The 21,873-nt window shown below is 41.2% G+C and overlaps 1 protein-coding gene across 2 annotated transcripts; it reads right to left on the bottom strand.

Annotated features, from left to right (window-relative positions):
* Positions 1-380: 380 nt before the first annotated feature.
* On the bottom strand, positions 381-20,865 carry coasy (CoA synthase). Of its 2 annotated transcripts, none has more exons than XM_014158719.2 (10): positions 20,676-20,865; positions 17,737-18,496; positions 16,642-16,856; positions 15,991-16,122; positions 14,700-14,892; positions 14,498-14,562; positions 6,394-6,478; positions 6,051-6,148; positions 5,553-5,699; positions 381-3,612 (listed from the first exon to the last, which is right to left on the bottom strand). In XM_014158719.2, the coding sequence occupies exons 2-10, from the start codon at positions 18,446-18,448 to the stop codon at positions 3,541-3,543; spliced, it is 1,719 nt and encodes a 572-aa protein (XP_014014194.1). In that variant the 5' UTR covers positions 18,449-18,496; positions 20,676-20,865; the 3' UTR covers positions 381-3,540. The 2 variants fall into 2 exon arrangements, with proteins under 2 accessions (XP_014014194.1, XP_014014195.1); XM_014158720.2 differs by having other exon boundaries at positions 14,700-14,889.
* Between the last annotated feature and the right edge of the window lie 1,008 nt (positions 20,866-21,873).

Here is a 21,873-nt window from a genome sequence, read left to right as displayed (position 1 = left end):
AACTGGTCCCAGATCTGTTTGTCCTGTATAGTCAACAAGAGTGTCATGTTGTTAAATCTGTATCATGTTTAATCTATCTTTTCTCAATCTAGAAACAGCACAGAATTACTCCTACATTTTTATTCCACAATTCCTTATAAACATCCCAAACATTATTTTTCACTATACTCTTAAACTTTTTTTTACTTAAAGCTATATTAACAAATACTTGATTGACCCTAAGCTCTACAAAAGAAACCGTAGTCAAAATGCCCACCATTATTTGACTCGATTTATGCATTCTCATGTCTGAAATATTCGTATTTACAGTACAGTTTGGTCTTTAGAGTATATTATACCAAGGATTGTCTGATGTCCGATGATCCATTTGAACATCCATATAAAACCAGGTCGTGAGGGACTTTTATTTGTTCGTTAAAATCTAAAAACAGCAAATCTTCACAAACTTATTCACCACGTAGTAACATTAAGAGCTCGATTCAATCCATATCACGGAAGATCTGCGGTATAGCGCAATTTAAAGGCAATGTTTTTTCCTGCGTTCGCAGAGACTGCATTCACGGTAAATGCTGAATATTTTGGCATAATCAGAAATGACCTTTAAATTTAAATTGCGTTACACTGCAGATCTTCTGCGATATGGATTGAAATCGAGTCCTAATTCTCTGGCCATGTTTCGTCTCCCACTATATCCACCCAAATGACAAAGAAACAACTATTTTTAAACGAGTGTGTGAAAAGTCAGACAGACACACTGGGGCTATACTTACGAACATTAGAAACAGATTCTCCGTATCAAAATGTACATCAGCCAATTAAAATCGTAGACGACAGAACATTACATTGTAGCTGGTCGCATCAGATAACCTGGTACACCAGACGACAGTGATTCATTCCTGGAACAAGTTCTGCATCAGCCAATTGCAAATGTTGACCTAGATGGACGTGAACGAATACTTTTCCATAACAGCGTCCTTAACAAAGTCTCTCGTTATCATCCTACAGATGGCAGCATTGCGGCAATGTTGTTATTTTCAAGATGTATCGCGAGTCCGGACTCAATCTCATGTTAGCTAGCATCCACACTAGAGGAAAGGTTAATTGTTTATCGTTCTACAGCACACCTGTCAATCGTCTGATCAACACATTCTACTGCACGCTGTAGAAATATTAATAAGGTCAAAAGACAATTGAGTGCTTTGAGTGTTTATTGTCATAGTGACAACCGCAAATAATACTTCATTGTACATACATTGAAAAATATAAAAACGTGTATTTAAAAATGTACCAATTCAACAGCAAACACCGTTTAGCCTGCATATCTTTTACAGCATGTCATTGCTTGCCTCGTTGCTTAAAGCTCCCCTAACGATCCTACTTATGCTACAACACAAAGAAATGAGGAATGTATTATTGTTATCAAGTGAGTAAACTACTAAGGTCTATAGATCAAATTTTAATAACGGCTCAAATGTCCTGTTTTGTTTTAGCCGAAATAACCGCATACGACCTAGGCCTGATTATGCAACCATTTGGAACAGTTATGGGTATATTCTAGACAGTTTAGAAGGTCCAGAAAAGTACATTAGCAAGCCACTCATAAGTTGTACTTTGTCAGGATGTATCAGTGCTAAGATACTACAGGAAAATATGGGCTTCTTCTGACACAAATGTCTCTCGCCTTTCCAACTCCCCGCCAGTTCTTAAAGCTGTAGCCTATTTTACATTTACATTTTAGCAGAGCGACTTAAAGTAGTGAGTGCATACATTTTCTTTATATATATATATATATATATATTGGAGGAGAGATGCGCTCTTGCTTGCTGAAATAAAATATATATATATATTTTATTTCAGCAAGCAAGAGCGCATCTCTCCTCCAATAGGCTATTGTTAAATACTATAAGTTGAAATAAGTGTCCAACAAACAATTGTAATTTGGCTTTACCTGGAAATCCACGCGATTTAAGACGAATAGCCGAGGCAGCGAAGATGCCAGGTGCGTAATTGCGCAACAAAACCATGAACACAGACAGGCTCGAAATGTGTAACCTAAGTTATAAGTGTATGCATATTAGGCCATAATTCATTAGCTCAATGCTAGGCTTAATACCGCAGTGAATATATCCAGTGAATTTACACAGCGAAATTTAAAAAAAAGTTAGCAGATAATAAAATCACAGGTAGCCTACACTGTGTGGCACGCAGTTTGAAAAGCTAACCTAATGATTATATTTTATATTCATTTTTATAAATCATCTACTTTGTCACATATGCATTATTTGACTAGAGAACCAACAGTGGATCGTTTTTTTCCTTAAATAAAAACCTTGCCCTGAGTGGGATTCGAACTCATGGCCATACCTTGCAGTCTCTGGGCTTACAGTCTTAGAGGATCACACCACCAATTAGTCATAGCGTCTTTCCTTTTTTTTCCCCGTCTTTAATTTTTTAATTTTTTTACGATATATGAATATAAACATACATGTTGTATAATCCTCCTACATCTTTACTGCTGTGAAAGCACATGAATGTGTGTGAAATGGACAGGTAAAATTGGGGATTTTGTCATATGTGAAACCGTGAACATTTTGTCTAACGTTAGTACTAGTAGCCTAGTCAAGGATGCATCACTGCAATATTGGCACACAACTTGTTACAGACCAATGGGAACAAAAGTAAACCTTAAATTTGTAGGTTTAAAATATCCCTTTAGTGACGGGGTTGACCTATTTTAAGATATGCCAAAGATGGGCTATCTTCCAACGTCACGAAAACAATGCACACACTTCAATGGGGCAGAAGTCAGTGGTGTTGTGATTCTGGATGGCCAGATATCTAGCAACAATGACAAGAAGCTGCCATGTGGGGAATTGTAGGTGGCTTGTTTCAGCTAGTTTTATCTTGTTCTTGATACAATGTCTTGTTTTGAGGTGTTGACTGATGTCAAATCTATGCTAATATGGATCAACGTTGTGCAAATGTATTAATGTCTTCAATAAATATTGGAGACAAAATTAGTTTACATGTTGTCAACAATCTAAGCCAACCCTGTCTGCTTTGCCCCATAATTGCGTACTTGTCAGTTTTGTTGCTAAACAACCAACATGTCTATTGGTTGGTGGAAATAAAGTCTAAAGATCTTTGATAGGCTGATGAGTGATTTTGTTCCAGGAAATAATCACTGTCATCTGGTGAGGTTAGCATAGGGCTAACGTGTGCCAGGTTATCTGATGGGACCAGCTACAATGTAACGTTCTAATCATTTTAATTGGCTGATGCGCATTGAGACGGAGAAACTGTTTAAATTTAAACTGTTTCTAATGTTCACAAGTATGGCTCCAGCTTCTTTTGCAGGCACACCAAAGCAACCGCTGTGGCGCTCTTTTTAAGGCAGATGCGTCCCCAACATGATTGCACCCTGGCAGTTTTGGAGCCACCCTCGTCCCTTGCAGGGCTTACAGTTGGTATGTGTGCAGTTCACTGTTGTTGTTGTGGTGTGTGTGTGTGTGTGTGTGTGTGCACGCGTGGAGGTCTGACTCAGGACGGTGGCTTGGCTCCTTCCCGACTCTGTTGGATCCGCTTCTGAAGAAGATCCCAGGCCTTCCGTACCTGAGATTTAAATGCAGAGGAAGACGTAAGAAAGGGTTTGTTTATACAATGCATTGACTGGTATCTATATCCTCCCTGAAAGCCATATAATGAAAATACTTGGTTAAATATTAAATGTGTAAGCTGCGTCCAGATTCTTAATTTTTCCCAAAGTGTGCACTTCCACACTTCCTCTCATGGATTTAACAATGGTGGAAACTAGGGGTGTGCCGATCTTGCCATACTCTTATTTGTATCCGTAAATTCACAGGGATGATACTCGTAATTGGAAAAACTGTTTTGAAACGCCTAAATAGAGGTCGGCAATACCTAATCGTCTCCCTGCACTTTCATATAAATCAAGGACGCTGCAGATCAGGAGCAGCAAACTTGCGTGTGTTATCAAACTTGCAGCGGGTAGATGCGTTTGCTGTCACTCAGTCAGAACGCAGGGGTTAAAGCAAAAAATTATTTAAAAAACACAAAAATAAAATGTCCCATCTCGATCTCAGATCGATTGTCTGCAGGGCCAAGTTAACCTCCCATGTAAAAATGTCATGACCATCATGCTTTTAAGGAAAGAGGATCATTTTGTACATTAAACTGCAAGTTCGACCAATTCCAATCTTTTTCAATAATTTAAAACACAAAATCATTGACAAATCTGTTGCAGTGACGGAGAACTTTAACCCCTGAGAACGTGCGTCAGCCTTTCATCTTTTTTCCTACTCTCCCTCCGCTTGTTAGATATTATCCACATTGATAGCTTGCTGATTTATCATAGTAGCAGCAGTCAGCAGCAATCTAAGTGACCGGAGCATAACATGGAAGAGCGACCACTTGATGAAGATCGAGTGAATGGAGATACAGCTTTGCTCTATCCAAATCGTAGAAGCAGGAACAACCTAGACAGCCAGAACTAAACAGTTATTTAGAGCACACAGTACTTCGCACTGAGTGAAATGAGAGAGATGCGTGCTGGCAGCTGAAAAACAAAAACCACAATTTTTTCCCCAATCATGGAAAATAACAACAAAAAATACATCCGTTACGATACTCGTTTTGTCCGAGTACTCACCCCTAAAGGCGTCCGCATACTAGGTTCGGTTTTCTCCTAGCAAAACTCGGCTACGTGAAGCGAGCGTCAGTGCCTCGCATACAGCCTTAAAAAGACATTCGCTTGAAAAACAAGAAAAGAGCGGCAAAATTACAGTTTTTCCCCTCGAGACGCCGTAGCAACAACATACAGTAACACTTCCTCAAAATAGTCAGAATCAATCTAAAGATAAATCAAGAACTCTGTCACTCATTTTTTTACTGAGGGCTTAGTCGCAATTTTACATCTAAGTGCAGTATTTCTAAAGTGAAAAAATGTGCATGAAAACTAGTCCTGTTGTTGAATGACAACTAACACTTAATTGAAGAAACCCTACTGTCGACCAATCACCGATGAAGGGACGCAGACTTAGGGTATCGAGAAAATGCCTCAAGAAATACGTGTGCTCGAACAGCTGGGGGGGAAAAAAACTGCCGAACACCAAAAAAAAATCACAGAACTTTGTCATAATTCAAACTGTTTTGACTGGGAAGCATACGGTAAGCTTTAGTGGAAACTCTCAACAGCCAATGTTTACACCAATCCAATACTTTTTAATCCATGATTGAAAGTGCGCAAGTGGCGTGCCCACTTTAGAAGAAGGGTGGAGAATCTGGACGCAGCCTAAGATACATAAAAATTATTGTTCCTATAAAAATGCAAGAAGCCTTTATGTGTGGAAGGTAAAAGTTTCAGGACTTTTCAAATGTGCTTTATCAAGCCATTTTCCCCGTCAGTGTGTCAGGCTTCACCCTGGGTCATGTTCATTAAGGAATTGCGATGGGAAAATGGACCAGTCCCTCCTTGTTTTCTTCCTTTTGGTTCCTAATGAACAAGAACCTGGTCTCCCAGCTCCCCTCCTTACCTGTTTCTGGGTGATCTCGGGCTCCCACAGAGTGCAGAGCACCACGTTGGCCTGCTCCACCTGCTGCGTGTTGGGCCACTGGCTCTGCAGCCGCCGCACAGCGTCCTCTTGGCTGACGCCGTCCCTCGCCATGATACGAGACACCGCCTGGGGGGTAGGAGCATTGGGGTGGATAAAAAATAAAAAAAGTGTCTGCATCAGTGTTTTGTCTTTTAGCATTAGATGTTATGCAAGGGTCTACATACGGTTACTGTGATAACAGCATCTGCTAAATGACTAAAATGTTAATGTAATTGAACTACCACTGTTTAAGTACCATTTTGTTTATTATTTTCAATTCAAAATGTTTTCACTTCGACATTGAGGACAAGGTTGTGTTGAGGAGTTAAGATCAACCCAATGCCTAAATTCCATGTTGTGTAAGGCATCAAAATGAAGAGTGCCCTTTGCGCAGTTATGAGGTTATTCTCAGACGTTCAAAGCACAGATGTGGGTTACCTCTTCCTCAGGAATGACGGTGACCCAGACCTCGTGCACGATGTCCGTCCAGCCGGCCTCCAGCAGCACAGCCGCGTCCACCACACACACCTGTTTACCTAGGGGGAATAATAGAATACTAATAATACATGCCATTTAGTAGACAGTTTTATTCAAAGCGACTTACAGTCATGCGTATATACATTTTATGTTCAGAACCCACTATTCTGGCGTTGCAAGTGCCATGCTCTACCAACTGAGCTACAGGGGAACACAAGCCCACTGTCTGTACACACAGGTGAAAGCACACAAACACTGACACGCAAACATACACAACTTTGACACGTATCAATCAGCAACACACCTTCCTCTCTGGCCTGTTGGATCCTTTCCTTGACGAGTAGAGCTATCTCCGGCCACACAATGTCGGTGAGGGCTTTCAACCTCTCCTGCAACAATAGTAATACTCATTTATTACATTTGTAAAGCGCTTTCATTACACAAGAGTAATCTTAATGTGCATAAAATAAAAATATAAAAATTGTTACAAGGCAAAACAAGTACATATAAAATATCATAAAAGCATACAAGCATAGTGTGATGATATCAGTTGATATAATGATTAACAGAAGCCGATGCCATTAAGTCACAGAGCCAAACTGACAACACATTTTCAGGCCCGATAACAATGTTTTGGGAAAGAAGCCCACAAAGTGCCTTTAGAAAGTATGCATACCCCTTGACTTCTTCCACATGTGTTGCAGCCGGAATTCAAAATGGATCAAATACAGTGCATTTGAAAAGTATTCAGACCCCTTGACTTTTTCAACATTTTGTTACGTTACAGCCTTATTCTAAAATGTGTTAAATAAATATAAAATCATCAATCTACACACAATACCCCATAATGACAAAGTGAAAACAGGTTTTTAGAAATGTTTGCTAATTTATTAAACATAAAACACAGAAATACCTTATTTACATAAGTATTCAGACCCTTTGCTATGAGACTCGAAACTGAGCTCAGGTGCATCCTGTTTCCATTTATCATCCTTGAGATGTTTCTACAACTTGATTAGAGGAGTCCACCTGTGGTCAATTCTATTGATTGGACATGATTTGGAAAGGCACACACCTGTCTATATAAAGTCCCACAGCTGAAAATGCATGTCAGAGCAAAAACCAAGCCATGAAGTCGAAGGAATTGTTCGTAGAGGGTACTGGGGAAGGGTACCAAAATATTTCTGCAGTATTGAAGGTCCCCAAGAACACAGTGGCATCCATCATTCTTAAATGGAAGAAGTTTAGGGGGGGTTTAACAAGTACCCGATGGTCACTCTGACAGAGCTCCAGAGTACCTCTTAAGATGGGAGAACCTTCCAGAAGGACAACCATCTCTGCAGCACTCCACCAATCAGGCCTTTATGATAGAGTGGCCAGACGGAAGCTACTCCTCAGTAAAAGGCACATGACAGCCGGCTTGGAGTTTACCAAAAGGCACCTAAAGACTCTCAGACCATGTGAAACAAGATTATATGGTCTGATGAAACCAAGATTAAACTATTTGGCTTAACTGCCAAGCGTCACATTTGGAGGAAACCTGGCACCATCCCTACAGTGAAGCATGGTGGTGGCAGCATCATGCTGGTGGGATGTTTTTCGGAGGCAGGGACTGGGAAACTAGTCAGGATCGCAGGAAAGATTAACGGAGCAAAGTACAGAGAAATGTTTCACGAAAACCTGCTCCAGAGCGCTCAGGACCTCAGACTGGGGCGAAGGTTCACATTCCAACAGGACAACGACCCTAAGTACACAGCAAAGACAACGCAGGAGTGGCTTCGGGACAAGTCTCCGAATGTCCTTTAGTGGCCCAGCTGAGCCGGACTCAAAACCCAACCAATCTCTGGAGGGCCCTGAAAATAGCTGTGTAGTGACGCTACCCATTCCAACCTAACAGAGCTTGAGAGGATCTGCAGAGAATAAATGGCAGAAACTCCCCAAATACAGGTGTGCCAAGCTCGTGGCGTCATATCCAAGAAGACTCAAGGCTGTAATCGCTGCCAAAGGGTCTAAATACTTATGTAAATGTGATATTTAAGTTTTATTTTTTTAATCTAAAAACCTGTTTATGCTTTGTCATTATGGGTATTGTGTGTAGATTGGTGAGGGGAAAAAAATATTTAATCCATTTTAGAATAAGGCTATAAATGAAACGTGGAAAAAGTCAAGGGGTCTGAATACTTCCTGAATGCAATGTAGCTCACTTTAATTTTACATCACTCAAATATCCAGGTGACCAATACTGAGAGATATTGTGAGGCTACCCTCACATATCTCAAATTACATCATCAATTGATGTTTACTGATCATAAAATCAGTTAATTGCTGTTTAACTGATGACAGTGCTAATTGTGTGCAATTGTTTTGCATGGAATAATCAGAAATATGAAGTTCTGACTATGCTCTTCAAGAGGTGATGACATAACAACCAAATAGTTAACATTTATTTACAATCCCATGAAAATGGCAGGCAGTTGTCAATGTTTTTAGCGGAGCTGGGGTCTCCTTGTCCCCCAGAAGGTAAAGCGAATGCTCTGCACCTCGGTGACGTTTTACTGATAAACTACTGAAGGGAAAGCTGTCCCCCTGGAACTTACAAAGGACTTAACGGTACAGTAGGTAGCTAGAGGTCGACCGATTAATCGGAACGGCCAATTAATTAGGGACGATTTCAAGTTTTCATAACAATCGGTAATCGATATTTTTGGACACCGATTGTGGCGGAATTTTTTTTTTTACACCTTTATTTAACTAGGCAAGTCAATTAAGAACACATTCTTATTTTCAATGACAGCCTAGGAACAGTGGGTTAACTGCCTTGTTCAGGGGCAGAGCGACAGATTTTTACCTTGTCAGCTTGGGGATTCGTTTTTGCAACCTTCTGGTTACTAGTCCAACACTAACCACCTGCCTTACATTGCACTCCACGAGGAGCCTGCGTGGCAGGCTGACTACCTGTTACGCGAGGGCAGCAAGAAGCCAAGGTAAGTTGCTAGCTAGCATTAAACTTATCTTTAAAAAACAATCAATCTTAACATAATCACTAGTTAACTACACATGGTTGATGATATTACTAGTTTATCTAGTGTGTCCTGCGTTGCATATATTCGATGCGGTGCCTGTTAATCTCTCATCGAATCACAACCTACTTCGCCAAACAGGTGATTTAACAAGCGTATTTCGCAAAAAAAGCACTGTCGTTGCACCAATGTGTACCTAACCATAAACATCGATGCCTTTCTTTAAAATCAATATACAAGTATATTTTTAAACCTGCGTATTTAGTTAATATTGCCTGCTAACATGAGTTTCTTATAACAAGGGAAATTGTGTCACTTCTCTTGCATTCCGTGCAAGCAGTCAGGGTATATGCAGCAGTTTGGGCCGCCTGGCTCGTTGCGAACTGTGTGAAGTCCATTTATTCCTAACAAAGACCGTAATTAATTTGCCAAAACTGTACATAATTATGACATAACATTGAAGGTTGTAAAATATAACAGCAATATTTACACTTAGGGATGCCATCCGTTAGATAAAATACGGAACGGTTCTGTATTTCACTGAAAGAATAAACGTTTTGTTTTCGAAATTATAGTTTCTGGATTTGACCATATTAATGACCAAAGGCTCGTATTTGTGTGTTATTATGTTGGACTTAATTATATGATTTGATATTTGATAGAGCAGTCTGACTGAACGATGGTAGGCAGCAGCAGGCTCGTAAGCATTAATTCAAACCGCACTTTCGTGCGTTTGCCAGCAGCTCTTCGCTGTGCTTCAAGCATTGAGCTGTTTATGACTTCAAGCCTATCAACTCCCGAGATTAGGCTGGTGTAACCAATGTGAAATGGCTAGCTAGTTAGCGGGGTGCGCGCTAATCGCGTTTCAAACGTCACTCGCTCTGAGACTTGGAGTAGTTCTTCCCCTTGCTCTGCAAGGGCCGCGGCTTTTGTGGAGCGATGGGTAACGATGCTTCGAGGGTGGCTGTTGTCGATGTGTTCCTGGTTCGAGCCCAGGTAGGAGCGAGGAGAGGGACGGAAGCTATACTGTTACACTGGCAATACTAAAGTGCCTATAAGAACATCCAATAGTCAAAGGTATATGAAATACAAATGGTATAGAGAAATAGTCCTATAATAAATACAACCTAAAACTTCTTACCTGGGAATATTGAAGACTCATGTTAAAAGGAACCACCAGCTTTCATATGTTCTCATGTTCTGAGCAAGGAACTTAAACGTTAGCTTTTTTACATGGCACATATTGCACTTTTACTTTCTTCAACACTTTGTTTTTGCATTATTTAAACCAAATTGAACATGTTTCATTGTTTGAGGCTAAATTGATTGCATTGATGTATTATATTAAGTTAAAATAAGTGTTCATTCAGTATTGTTGTAATTGTCATTATTACAAATGAATAAAGCAAAAAAATGTAATATATTTTTGTATATTAAAAAAAAAAAAAAAATCGGCCGATTAATTGGTATCTGCTTTTTTTGGTCATCCAATAATTGGTATCGGCGTTAAAATCATAAATCGGTCGACCTCTAGTAGCTACATCTGGTAAATCAATAACAACTAAACGGATGAAGACCGAGTTTGGTTTCTTATTTGCTAGCTAACGTTAGCAAAGATCAAGGTGTCTTAGAGTTATAGAAGTAGGACAATTCGAGGAAATATGTATTTAACTAGCTAGCCTAAGTTACTTCTTTGTTTATTTGTTAGCTAGTTAATTGCTGCCAACTAGCTAAGGCCGGACAAAGTTGAATTACTATTTCACGGATGCCCCACCTCACTTTTCTCCACACACCCAATCTTTGCGGCTCTTAGTTTATAATGCATTGTCCGCTCTCCCAAATTGATGCCCAAGAGACCAAACAGTCTCAGATCAAGTGCTCAGATCTGTTCGAGCGTCGGGTTGGAAAGTGACACACACACGCTCGCACCTGCAGATGTTTCATTTCTCTCATGTCGTCATGGCTGAAGCCAGCGAAAATTCCTACTATTTATGTGTCCAGGTTAAACGTGGGACATCTCGCATTATAAACAAAACGTTGGTGAAATTAATGGTTATTGCATCATTTACAGATCTATTAGATGCGATGAATAGACGAAACAACGTAATTTAACCAATTGATTGGCTAGAGAGCAGGGCATTCATCAGCAAAGACGCAATGCAAGCTGATACATTTGGTTGTCCAAAATACTAAGTCAAAATTATTGATGAAATCGCAGTGTCAGCTCTACGGTGATTTGCGATTCATAACTTACATTTTACCGGTACTACCAGTAGTACTAGGCCAACCGATACCACGACGGAATGCGTTTGAATTGATGATGCACCGCCGAGAACAGCTAGCATGTCCAGCAAAGTACATCGCCAGTGGCACGCACATACTTCGTGTAGATCAGCAGGTGGGGGCTTTTCGTGGCAGCCAGGTGAGACAATCGAAGGAGGATGCGGTGAGCAAAATTCCTGGGCTCGAAATTAGATTGATGCTTCTAATTGTGCATGTTAAACATTTTTTTTTATGATTTAAGGTTATACTCTATGGCTGGATTTCTGTATTTTTTTCTAATGCTAAATTTATTTGGCAGACCTAACTTGATTGACCCTCTTTCTACAAGACCTCTAGTCTATGAGAGGCCTAATCATATTTGTATGAATATTTTGTTAACGCCTAGGTTATAGAGACGCAGTCAGGTAATGAACTCATTACTATACATCAACATTTTAATTTGATTAATTATATATTGTCAATCATTCTTGAATTTGTTAGGCTTAACAATTAAGTAGATTAATGAACTGATCATACATTCACAACTTTTCAATGATTTTTGAATATGATAGGATGTATAATAAACGAATGCAATATTCTATGTGAATAATGTTAATTTCTATATTAATAATAATAATCTTAAAATCAGTCAAATGGAATATTTTGCCAATTGTTAATGTCCATATAGCCTAGGACAATGTGGTAAAGTACTGTTATTCCTTATCCACCTAATGATTCCCCCCCCCCCCCCTCCCTCGCTCGCCTCACTTTTCTGGGGGGGAAAATCCGTTAAACAGTGAAACAATTTTGTCTGGCCTAACGTTAGATATAGTAAGCTATGATAAATCACATTTGCAACACGCCGGATAGCCAACAAGTACAGCTCAACTCCGCGTTGATGTGGAGTTGTTTTACTTGGCTAACGACGTACACCCCGGAGTAGTCAGACTACACATTGAAATGACTACCATAACATACACAAACCATAGCTATCATTGAAATATATCCCTAGTTGACAAAATAAACTGAGCACCGAGCAAGCTTGCTAACTAGCAAGGTAGGTTGCTGTAAACTAGCTAGGACGGACACTAGCGTTCGTGCGTGGAAATAACAACAAACACGAAGAGTGACAATAGCTAGCTACTTTACCTTGTACAAATACTTTGTCACTTAACTGACGTTACCTTGCTAATCTCGTCTAACTGGGTACTCCCAATGGCTAACCACACTATTGTAGTACCACTGTGCTATATTGTTATTATTCTTTCGATAAAGAAATCCTAGATGGCTAGCAGTTGGACATGGACAACATTCATTGGTTGAGAAATTAATTTGGGGACAATATTTGCACATTATTATTTTAATTTCATCAAGCTCTGGTTGGTTGTTGATCATTGCTAGACAGCCATTTTCAAGTGTTGCCATTTAATTCAAAACTTTAACTAGGCCACTCAGGAACATTCAATATCATCTTGGTAAGCAACTCCAGAGTATATTTGGCCTTGTGTTTTAGGCTATTGTCCTGCTGAAAGGTGAATTTGTCTCCCAGTGTCTGTTGGAAAGCAGACAACCAGGTTTTCCTCTAGAATTTTGCCTGTGCTTAGCTTTATTCCATTTCTTATTTTTTTCTTTACCCGGTTTTCTCCCCAATTTCGTGGTATCCAATTGGTAGTTACAGTCTTGTCTCAACGCTGCAACTACTGTATGGACTCAGGAGAGGCGAAGGTCGAGAGCCGTGCTTCCTCCGAAACACTACCCAACCAAGCCACACTGCTTCTTGACACAATGCCCACTTAACCCGGAAGCCAGCCGCACCAATGTGTCGGAGGAAACACCGTGCACCTGGCGACCGTGTCAGCATGTACTGCGCCCCGCCCGCCACAAGAGTCACTAGTGCGTGATGGGACAAGGACATGCCTGCCGGCCAAACCCTCCCCTAACCCGGACGACGCTGGGCCAAATGTGTCTACCGGGTTGCGGCCAGCTGCAACAGAGCCTGGACTCGAACCCAGAATCACTAGTGGCACAGCTAGCACTGGCACTGCGGTGCCTTAGACCCCTGCGCCACTCGGGAGGCCTATTCCATTTCTTTTTAATCCTAAAAAAAAACTCCCTAGCTCTTGCCGATGACAAGCATACCCATAACACGATGCAGCCACCACCAAGCTTGAAAATATGGTACTCAGTTGTGTGTTGGATTTGCCCCAGTTCATTTCTTTGCAAATTTTTTGCAGTTTTACTTTAGTGCCTTATTTCAAACAGGATGCATGTTTTGGAATATTTGTATTCTGTACAGACTTCCTTCTTTTCACGCTGTCATTTAGGTTAGTATTGTGTACTAACTAGAATGTAGTTGATCCATCCTCAGTTTTCTCCTATCATAGCCATTAAAATAACTGTTTTAAAGTCACCAAAGTCATGGTGAAATCCCTGAGCAGTTTCTTCTCCAGCAACTGACTTTGGAAGGACACCTGTATCTTTGTAATGGCTGAATGTATTGATACTACATCCAAAGTGTAATTAATAACTTCACCATGCTTAAAGGGATATTATTTATGTTTACCCATCTACCAATTGGTGCCCTTTGCGAGGTATCGGAAAACCTCCCTGGTATTTGTGGTTGAATCGGTGTTTGAAATTCACTGCTTGACTGAGGGACCTTACAGAGATCAGGTAGTCAGTCAAAAATCATGTTAAACACTTATTGCACAGAGAGTGAGTCCATGCAACTTTTGTGACCTGTTAAGCAATTGTTTGCTCCTGAACTTATTTAGGCTTGCCATAACAAAACGGTGGAATACTTATTGACTCAAGACATTTCAGCTTTTCATCTTTAATTAATTTATAAAAATGTATAAAAACATAATTCCACTTTGACATAATGGAGTAGCCTTGGCAAGTGACACAAATTTAAGCTTTAACACAAGTCAAGGGGTGTGAATACTTTCTGAAGGCACTATATCTCTGCTGATATAGTCCATTCCATTGATATTTGAAAAGAAAACGCTAAATACAACTAAATAAACCAACATGACATTTTTTACATCCCTTCCCATTTGTATAAAATATTATGTTCTCTCAAATATTATCGGGCTGTATTTCACACATGCCATACACAAACATTACCTTGTTTCCAAAAACCTTCCTGCCTAGTGCGCGTCTGTTGATAGTTTTGTCCTCATTAATAAGATCTGAAAATGATAAGAGTCATTCATTGAAACAGATGCTTTGAGTAAAGCCTTACATTATATCTGTTAAATCAATTCTCCACTATACAGAATATTACGACAGCTTCTGTCAGCTATGTGGACAGAAGACCCACTCGCACCTGATCCAAACTCCTCCAGCACCCTGTTGTAGGCAACCTCCCCCGGCCGGTAGGTCTCATGGCCCAGCTGGTCGCTGTTGATGCGGACCGCACCCAGGGCCTCCAACTGCCGGGCAATGGAGCTCTTCCCGCTGCCACTGCCCCCGGTCAGGCCAATCACGTAGGGCACCAGGGGGAGATGGGACTTGTCCTGCTTCACAGGGGATAGGCAAGAGGGGTAAAGGTGAACGGGGCATCAAAATGCATTGGCAGTCATATGGGGGCTTGTGTGTAAGTGGTACATAATCAAACTAAATGTCTGACATATAGCTACGATACTGACTATACACATAATTCAATCATATACTAACTTAAGGCTCAGGTCCAATTAGACTACAATGAGATAAAGAGAAACTGAATTGTGAAAAATCAGGTCTTGTGATACCTGATGCATCCCAACAACGTGCTTGACAAAGCACTCGCTGGCAATTAGTGAATAGTAGTCGATTGTGTGACTGCAATTGCCACTGAAAGATCATTTGCGGTTAGCGAGGCTGGATGAATAGTATGTTTCTTCTGCTTGAGGAGAAACAAAGTCCCTGAATATAGCCTTCTCTACCCTGGTAACCTTGCTGGAGTAACTATCAGTTGTTCTGAAAAAGCCCTGTCTCCGTCCCTAATGGCCCCCTTTTTTCCTATATGGTGCACTACTTTTGACCAGAGCCCTAGTCAAAGGAAGTGCACTATATATGGCAGGGATCACCAACTAAATTAAGCCGCTGGTCTAATTTTTTCTTGAGTGGATGATCGGGGGGCTGGAACATGATTACAGATAATTAGTAAACTGCAAATAGACAGCAAGCAGCACAAACAGATAATATTTGACTAAAACAATAATTTCAAATCTTGCTTACATTTGTCTACGATGACATGTCTCTCTATTATGCATGGAAATACGTGGGAACAGATTTCCAAAATTAAAATCACTTGGAGGCTGATTTCCTGGTGTTTTTGGTCTTTTATGTCCAACAATGAAAATTGGGGGGCCAAATAAAACCACCTGAGGGTGAAATTCAGCCCGCCAGTTGGGTAACCCTAATATGGGGAATAAGGTGCCATTTGAGACACAGTCCCTGTTATTTGCATAGAGATTAAAAATACTGAAATTAGCCCCATCTTTTGCCGGTGTCAGCGACTGAAACTACTCAGGGGTACACAAAATCCCTTTCTGTCTCAAATACCAAGTAGAAATTAGTATGGTATGTGTGACACCCATGAGCAGGCTGGAAGGGAAGAGGGGGAATGTGTGTACTTTCGGGTCTGTGAGGAGGGTTCCCAGGAGGCGTGAGCGGAGGCTGGAGGAGCTGATCTTTTCCTCCTCCATCTCAGTGTGGTGGGCATCCTTCAGCAGCTGGATCTCGTGCAGCACCAGTCCTGGAAGACCCTAATAGGGCAGACAGTTGATGACAAGACACCAGACATAACAAAGAGAATATATAGGCTATGTTTAGCCAGACGTAACACAAACAATACATAGCCAGCCATCCCTCAGCCTGTGCTGTATCAAGAGGCCCACTCACAACACTATGACTGTCTTTGCCAGCTATTAGACACCATTGAAGCTTGTTCAAATTGTACTGCATGTTTCTAAACCCAGAGACGCAACATCACGAGACTTCCGGGAACGCTTGTGAAAAAGACCAGGCCTGAATTTGGGGTTTGAGAAGTCAATGAGAGAAGTGAAGAATTCTTCCTTAGTAGTTTGTTAATTGTTTCGAAATCTAAAGTCACAACCTGGATTTGAGCCAATATCTTTAATTCAAATATCTTTTGTTGTTATTACTCCAACCTCTGAAAGTGACAAACTAAAATGTTTTCAATTATATCGAAGGAGTGCTTTTGATTTGACGGCCTGCACATGTGCAGTTTGGCGCGAGAAGACGATTAAACCCAAAGCACTTACGTTTTCGAGGCGCTTCTTGTTCACAGCCTCGCCTCCCCTGCGGGTCTCCTCGCTGACCACAATGCATTGCAGCTGGGCATCAATAACGGAGGGTCCAAAGGGGTCCGAAAGGGGCACGATCTCGTACTGCAGCGAGGGCTTGACGTCCTGCAGGAACTCTTGGAGCCGCTGCACCCGCAGGGCATATGGCTCGATTAGCTCCTTTAGCACCTTCTCTGAGGATAGGCAGAGAAAGATAAGAAAAAGAGAAGGTGGAGAAAGAGGAAGAAGAGAACGAAGAATAAGAGGCAAGGAAAATGGCAGGGTAGGGGACATCAAACGTTTTATTCCGCTATTGTGCAAACATATCCGTAAATCCACATTCTTCAATGTCAAGGTTGAGTGTAGGGAATTTTCTACCATTGTAATCCTTGGGCAGGCCGCCTAAGCATTTTTTTCGGGTCTCCTAAATCCAAACAGTGTACAGAAATATATAATAATAATAAAACAAACTTTATGCATTTGTGATTGAAAAACGCTTTCAGTGTTAACTTAAACGACATAAAACATAAAATATGTAGAAAAGATAATGGACCTCTATGTTTTTCAATAATCTCATCTTTGAGAATTAACAACCCCCAAAATAAAAACTAGACAATCAGGGAGAATTTAAAATACCAAAAACAATGAATTTAACAGTATTGATTTTGTTATTATGTTTGAGCAAAACACAGCATTAGCCATGGCAAAATGCATAGGAAATTAACTTTAAAACGGCACTATTTTCTCTCAGCTCCAAGAATTTGAATAACAAGAAATTGCCTTAAATTCAAAAATGTCTCTACATTGTCAAGATGGGGGACCTCAAATTTTGCACCGCTGAAGGTCCGCACCCCCTGCCCACCACCTGAAACCCCTTTTGATCCAGAAAAAAACCCTGAAGCACAGTGAATTCCAAAGTCCTTTTAACAATGGCAATCCAGATCAGATTATATAGCCCATTATGGGGTAAGGAACACAATACCTTGTGTATGGATAGAAGACAAGGAGACCTAATAATGCCCAAAGAAACTTGTTTACACAGCAACCATTGTCCTTTCTCATCATTCCACTTACTTTTTAGAAGTTCTTGGTCACACACCCCGATAAGGAACCGCTTGTTCGCCAAGAGGCAAGAGATGTTCAGCAGCGTCTTGTGCGCCCCGTGGAGGCGGTCAAACGTTCCACCTACCACCACCTCACTGTAAGTCTCCATGCGCTCCGAGCTACTATCCCAGTCGTCCTTTTGGCCCTCCTTCTCTACCTCTTCCTCCAGCTTCTGCAGCTGCGGGTGGAGCAGCACCGAGGCCAAGCCGGGAGTGCAGACGTAACAGCGGCCCGTGTACCTCTGCAGACACTGGGCCACCAGTGGGGACTGGCCTGGGTCCTGCAGGGCGAAGTCTGTTAGCACCACCTCGGGGGAGTGGGAGAGGGGCTGTGGGGAAGGGAAGGGGTTACATGCTACCCCTGTCCCACCCGTCTCTGGGCTGGAGGCGTTGTTGGGCTGGGCGCGGACGTTGGTGAGGAGCACTCGTACGTCCAGGTGGCCGCACACATTGGCAGCATTGCTGTAGAGCCCGGTGATAAGGCTGGACAGATCCACCACGGGCGGGATGAAGACGGGCCTGGGCTGGCCCCCGCCTGTACCCAGGTTCAGGCCTGGATGGAGATGGACGTAGAGGGTGCGCTCCACCACCTGGGCAGCTGAGCTGAGTACGGGGGCAATGCGCAGGGGGAGGGTGTGGAGGGGAGAGGTGAGCACCAGGATGCCCGTGCTGAACATGGACATGTTGGCCAGATGTGTCACAGGAGCAGGGACACACGCTTGGCACAATGTCTGGGGTAGAGCAAAAGGCAGGGTCACACCATTACAAAAAACATTGAGAAAACCTATTAATTAGTTACCTAAGCTAAAGGTCGTTATCAATAAACCGTCACAATACCGTGCAGAGCGTACAATTTGGCAGCTGGGGAGCAAGGAGACCCCCAGTGCCGCTGACATTTGTATTTATTTAACCTTTATTTTATCAAGGAGTTATTTTTTCATCTATCCAGATATCTGTAAGCAGGGATGGACACCTTTCAAAGTATATATGTTGGTACTAATATGGACACCTTTCAAAGTACATATGCTTAAATCAGAGTTATTTCTATGCGCTCTTGAGAACATATACAACATATACTTATAATCGACCCCTGTGGGACATCTTTCGTAATATTCAGGAAACCTGATTTAACACCATCAGTAGATACGCATTGAGTTCTATCTGTCAAGTCATTTTTAAACCGGTTACATGCAGCCTGGTCTAGGCCATTTGAGAAAAGCCTCTGAATTAGCGGGGAGTGATCAACAGTATAGAAAGACTTTGATAGGTCAATGAAGATTTGACAACTACATGCCGTTTTCAAGGGATTGCTAAACAAATGTTATCTATTTGGCTTTAATATCATCACCTCTTGAAGAGCAGTCAGAACTACACATTTCCTATAATTTAACTATATAATCAGTAAACATCAATTGAGCATCTATTTTCAGATTGGATAGGCTACCCTCACCTATTGGCATGTACTGTACTTAGCGTGTCATTTAGTTTGCTTCATCAGAGATTAAGCTTTTGGAAAGAGCTTTACATGGGTAAATCCTCCTGGTCAAGTTGTAAATCGGACTACTGTCTTCAGCACTATAGATGGCGACCAAATACAGCCATCTAGTTTATCCCCTGAAAGATAACGTTAATGTAACAAGCTATCCCTAATATGCTAGCTAGACAATTTGACACATAGCCTATCATGTTTGTCAGCTGCAATCTTGATTAAACACTCTTAAAAACAATGAAAAGGGGATCATGTTGGGTAACTAAGCTGGGTAGGCTTAACGTTACGTTGGAGAAAAAAAAAGTAATTTTAGGTCTACTTACCAATATTTTCAACCAACTGAAAATGTTCTACCAGTAGATATAATTGCAAAGTAGAAACTACTTTGCAATTATGTCTACTGGTAGAAACTTTGCGCAATTGGTTAAACATATGGGTAGGTAGACCTAATGTATTTCTCTTAATACAGGATGGGAAATTAACCTAAACAGCTCATACCCGTCAGGTATAGTTCACTTTTATATCACTCAAATATCCAATTAATTGTGGCCAATATTGAGAGATATCGTGAGGCTACACTCACGTATCTGAAATGACATGATGAATTTACGTGTACTGACCATGAAAGCAGTTAATTGCGGTGTAATTCTGATAGCGCTAAATGTTCGCAATTGTTTTGCATGGAATAATATGTGTAGTTCTGGCTATGTTCTTGAAGAGGTGATGATATTGCAACCAAATAGTTGACATGTATTTAACGATCCCTTGAAAACCGCAGGCAGTTGTCAAAGCTTTTAGCGGAGCTGGGGGGGGGGGGTCTGCACCTTATGACGTTTTATTGATCACCCTGGCCTTTTACCAAGCACTAAACCGTAGGTAGCTACGTCTGGTAAATCAATAACGACTAAACAAACGGATGAAGACGAATGATTTCTTATTACTATAGCTAGCCAAGTTAACTATAAGACACATTGACCTTCGCTAAAGAAAAGGGAAAATTCGAGGAAATGTGTTTAGTTAGCTTGCTAGTAAAGTTACTTAGCAGCTAACTGGCACGTAGCTAACGTGAACTAGCTAGCTACGTTAACGTTAGCTGGTTATGATCAAGACATTTGCAACACCCCGGAGAGCCAACAAGTCAACCTCAACTCCGCGTTGTGGCGTAGCTAGCTAGTTTCCATTTGAGTTGAGTTTTACTTGGCAACGACGTACACCCCGGAATATTGTCAGAATACTACACATTGAATGTACTACCATGACATACACAACCCATAGCTATCATTGAAGTATGTCGCTAGCGTTAGCTGACTAAAACCGAGCAAGCTAACGTAGCTAGTAGGTTGCCGCGTAAGCTAGCTAGCACGGACACTTGCGTTCGTGCTTAGAAATAACAACATGAAGAGTGACAATAGTTACTTTACCTTGTGCAAATGCTGTAGCAAGGTAACGTGAGTTAAGTTTAAATCTCGTCTGTAACTGGCTATTCCCAATGGCTAACTACATTGTTGTACCACTGTCCAATATTGTTATTATTCTTTCGATAAAGAGACAGTCCATTTGACCTAGCTAGCTACCGGTTGCACATGGACAACATTCATTGGTTGATAAATTGATTTGGGGACATCTGGGTAATGTAGTCAGATAGCGAAAATATCTAGCTATTCATTTCCATTTCATAATCAGCCGACAGAGGTCACTATTGATATGTTGGGACGTTGATATGTTGGTGCTATTGATAGAATAAATCTGGTTCATTATACAATTTATTTATTTATTTGTAGGCTACCTATTTTATTGCATCACACAGGAGAGTGTCATTTAACCAGGCAAGTCAGTCAAGAACAAATTCTTACTTACAATGACGGCCTACCTCGGCCAAACACTAACCTGGACGACGCTGGGCCAATTGTGCGCCGCCCTATGGGACTCCCAATCACGGCTGGTTGTGATACAGCCTGGAATCGAACCAGGGTCTGTAGTGACACCTCTAGCACTGAGATGCAGTGCCTTAAACCGCTGCACAACTCTGGAGAAAGAAAGAATACAATCACAGACAGGAAATGCACAGTAGGCCGACCACCTGTAAAACCTGCTTGGCATCTCAGCAATGCACTTTGTAATGAACCTCAAACCCAGTCATGTTGCGAATCCCACCATCAAACTATAATGTTTTTTTAAAAACAGATCAGTGTCCAAACTTTAGTTCAACATTTATAAGTTGCACCAGGCCCATAATCACAAAGCATCTAAGAGTACATTTACGTCATTTAGCAGACGCTCTTATCCAGAGCGACTTACAAATTGGGTAGGAGTGCAGATCTAGGATCAGTTTGACCTTTTAAGTCATATTGAAAAAAGGTAGAACCTGAGCCTAGATCAGCACTACCGCTCTGAGAAGCTTTATACGCACCCGTCTCACCTGTGTCTCAGTCCTTATTTCTGCTGCAGATGAGAAATCATGGCCTTTATCCATTGTACAAAGATAACACATCAAATCAAAGTTTGTTACGTGCACCGAATACAACAGGTGTAGACCTTACAGTGAAGTAAAAACAATTGGTATTAGGTGAACAATAGATAAGTAAGGAAATAAAAAAAACTGTAAAAAGACAGTGAATA

This window comes from Salmo salar, chromosome ssa19 (genome assembly GCF_905237065.1).
Source record: "Salmo salar chromosome ssa19, Ssal_v3.1, whole genome shotgun sequence".
Lineage (NCBI taxonomy): Eukaryota > Metazoa > Chordata > Actinopteri > Salmoniformes > Salmonidae > Salmo > Salmo salar.
The sequence above is the reverse complement of the archived record's forward strand: the minus strand, read 5'-3'. Positions and strand labels throughout refer to the sequence as shown.